Here is a 1,732-nt window from a genome sequence, read left to right on the forward strand (position 1 = left end):
TGGTCTCGCATACCTGCATTTGCTTGCGTTACTCAAATCCCAAACTATAAATACTTCCAGTTATTCCACTTACTGTTTTTTTTTTTTCTTATTCTTTGGCTTTATTTAAATTAAAGTTCATGATTAGTAAACCTAATGAGAATAACAAACTTACAATGATATGAAGAACTTGCATTTCCTTAAAGTATGTCTTCCTCTATATAATAAACATGCGTTCCTTCTATTAGATTCTCTTCTTAAAATACCAAACAAATTTAAACAAATTGTGCTAAAATATGATTGTAGTTGGTGAAGCAATTTACTCAACTGCTTCTTTGTCTTCTATCTTTTCCTCAAACCTGATATCACAACCACAAGTGAATGGGATGATACTTTACTTGTTTACACTGAACATATTTCAATGTTAACTTGCTGTAAAGACTGAATTCATTTATTTACTTTCTTTCATATTTTTGTTTAATCAATCAAATGTTGCCCATTTACTTTCACTAGGCCCATTAGTGTCATTTTTGCTCTCCCCTCTAGAGTCTGTTACTTTGTTGTTATTCACTACTGTATTATTATTGTTCCCAAGAGTCACAGCTTTGGACTGACTATTTACACTAAGTTTTTGGAAGTCCTTAGAAAAATCCCCCAATAAGTCCCGCTGTGACAGTCTTGGAGGTCTCTGGGGCTGGGTGGAAGAGACTGCAGCCTTGTTAGGTTGAGCCAGAGGGGGTTCAAACTGCACATACTGGCCTGGTCTGGTCGCAGCAGCTGTCATTGGTTGGTTGTCTGTACTCCCTGACAACATGCTGGATGCAAATGCTGCTGCAGCACTGCCTCCCCTTGTGGAACTTGGGAGTGAGTTTGCGCTTGGTGGTTTGTGCTGATTGTACATAGGGTTCTGACAGCCAATTGGTGTACCCAAACTAGTCTGAAGGGAAGAGAATGGACGGTACTCTGGCCCCAACCCCTGATAAGAAGCAAGAGGGCGGTATTCTGAAGGGCGTTTAGGAGTGGCATTGGGCAATCCTGTTGTGTTGATAGCTGAGGAACGGGCAAGAGATGGATGTGCAGGAAGATGAGACATACTGACACTGCCAACCCCAACTCCACCTTCACCTTGTACTGCCACTCCTGAAAATAATGGCATCTGTGCAAGTTAAATGAGCAGATTTTCAAGAAGTAGATTAATACTACAACAAGGGCCTTCTCCATTTTTTGCATGACATTTTGGAACTGCTGCTCTAAAAGCATGCGTGAAAAAGTATTCTGTACCACCATGCTTGCCTGAGTGATGTAACCAAAAAGTGCAAGTGTAGTTCTGCATAGAGGTCTTGTGCATGTCCCCAGGTTACACACTGTACTGTGTAGGTAAGATGGTAACCTATACAATGTGCCTGTGAACAGATTACCTGAAGAGGGTGCCAGGGTGTCATCCCTAAACACTAAACTGAACTGACCTTAACTGTTCATCATGCTCTGTCAGTAATTATTCTATTAAACTGAATGAGAGAAAATTGGCATATATGCAAGAGCTATGTTGTGTATGCATAAGTTGGTCTTCATAAGACAGTGTGTTAGTAGCTGATATTCATCAATATTTACAAATTAAACCTTAAAATGCTTCACTACAGTATTAAAATGTGGGCATGACTCAAGAAAGACACAGTTATCTATGCATAGATTATTGCATACATTAATAGCATAATAATTAATATATAAAAAGTCTTTGATCATTTCTCCAGAG

At 39.1% G+C, this 1,732-nt stretch overlaps 1 protein-coding gene across 1 annotated transcript in view; it reads right to left on the reverse strand.

The window, feature by feature from the left end:
- LOC119586130 overlaps positions 1–1,732 on the reverse strand; it is a gene marked incomplete at its 5' end in the record, with an annotated part of 7,216 nt that overhangs the window by 1,776 nt on the left and 3,708 nt on the right. Inside the window, 1 exon segment of the mRNA XM_037934820.1 lies at positions 1–1,119. Coding sequence (XP_037790748.1) covers positions 461–1,119 — 659 coding nt within the window.

Source organism: Penaeus monodon, chromosome 21 (genome assembly GCF_015228065.2).
Source record: "Penaeus monodon isolate SGIC_2016 chromosome 21, NSTDA_Pmon_1, whole genome shotgun sequence".
NCBI classification, from domain to species: Eukaryota; Metazoa; Arthropoda; class Malacostraca; order Decapoda; family Penaeidae; genus Penaeus; species Penaeus monodon.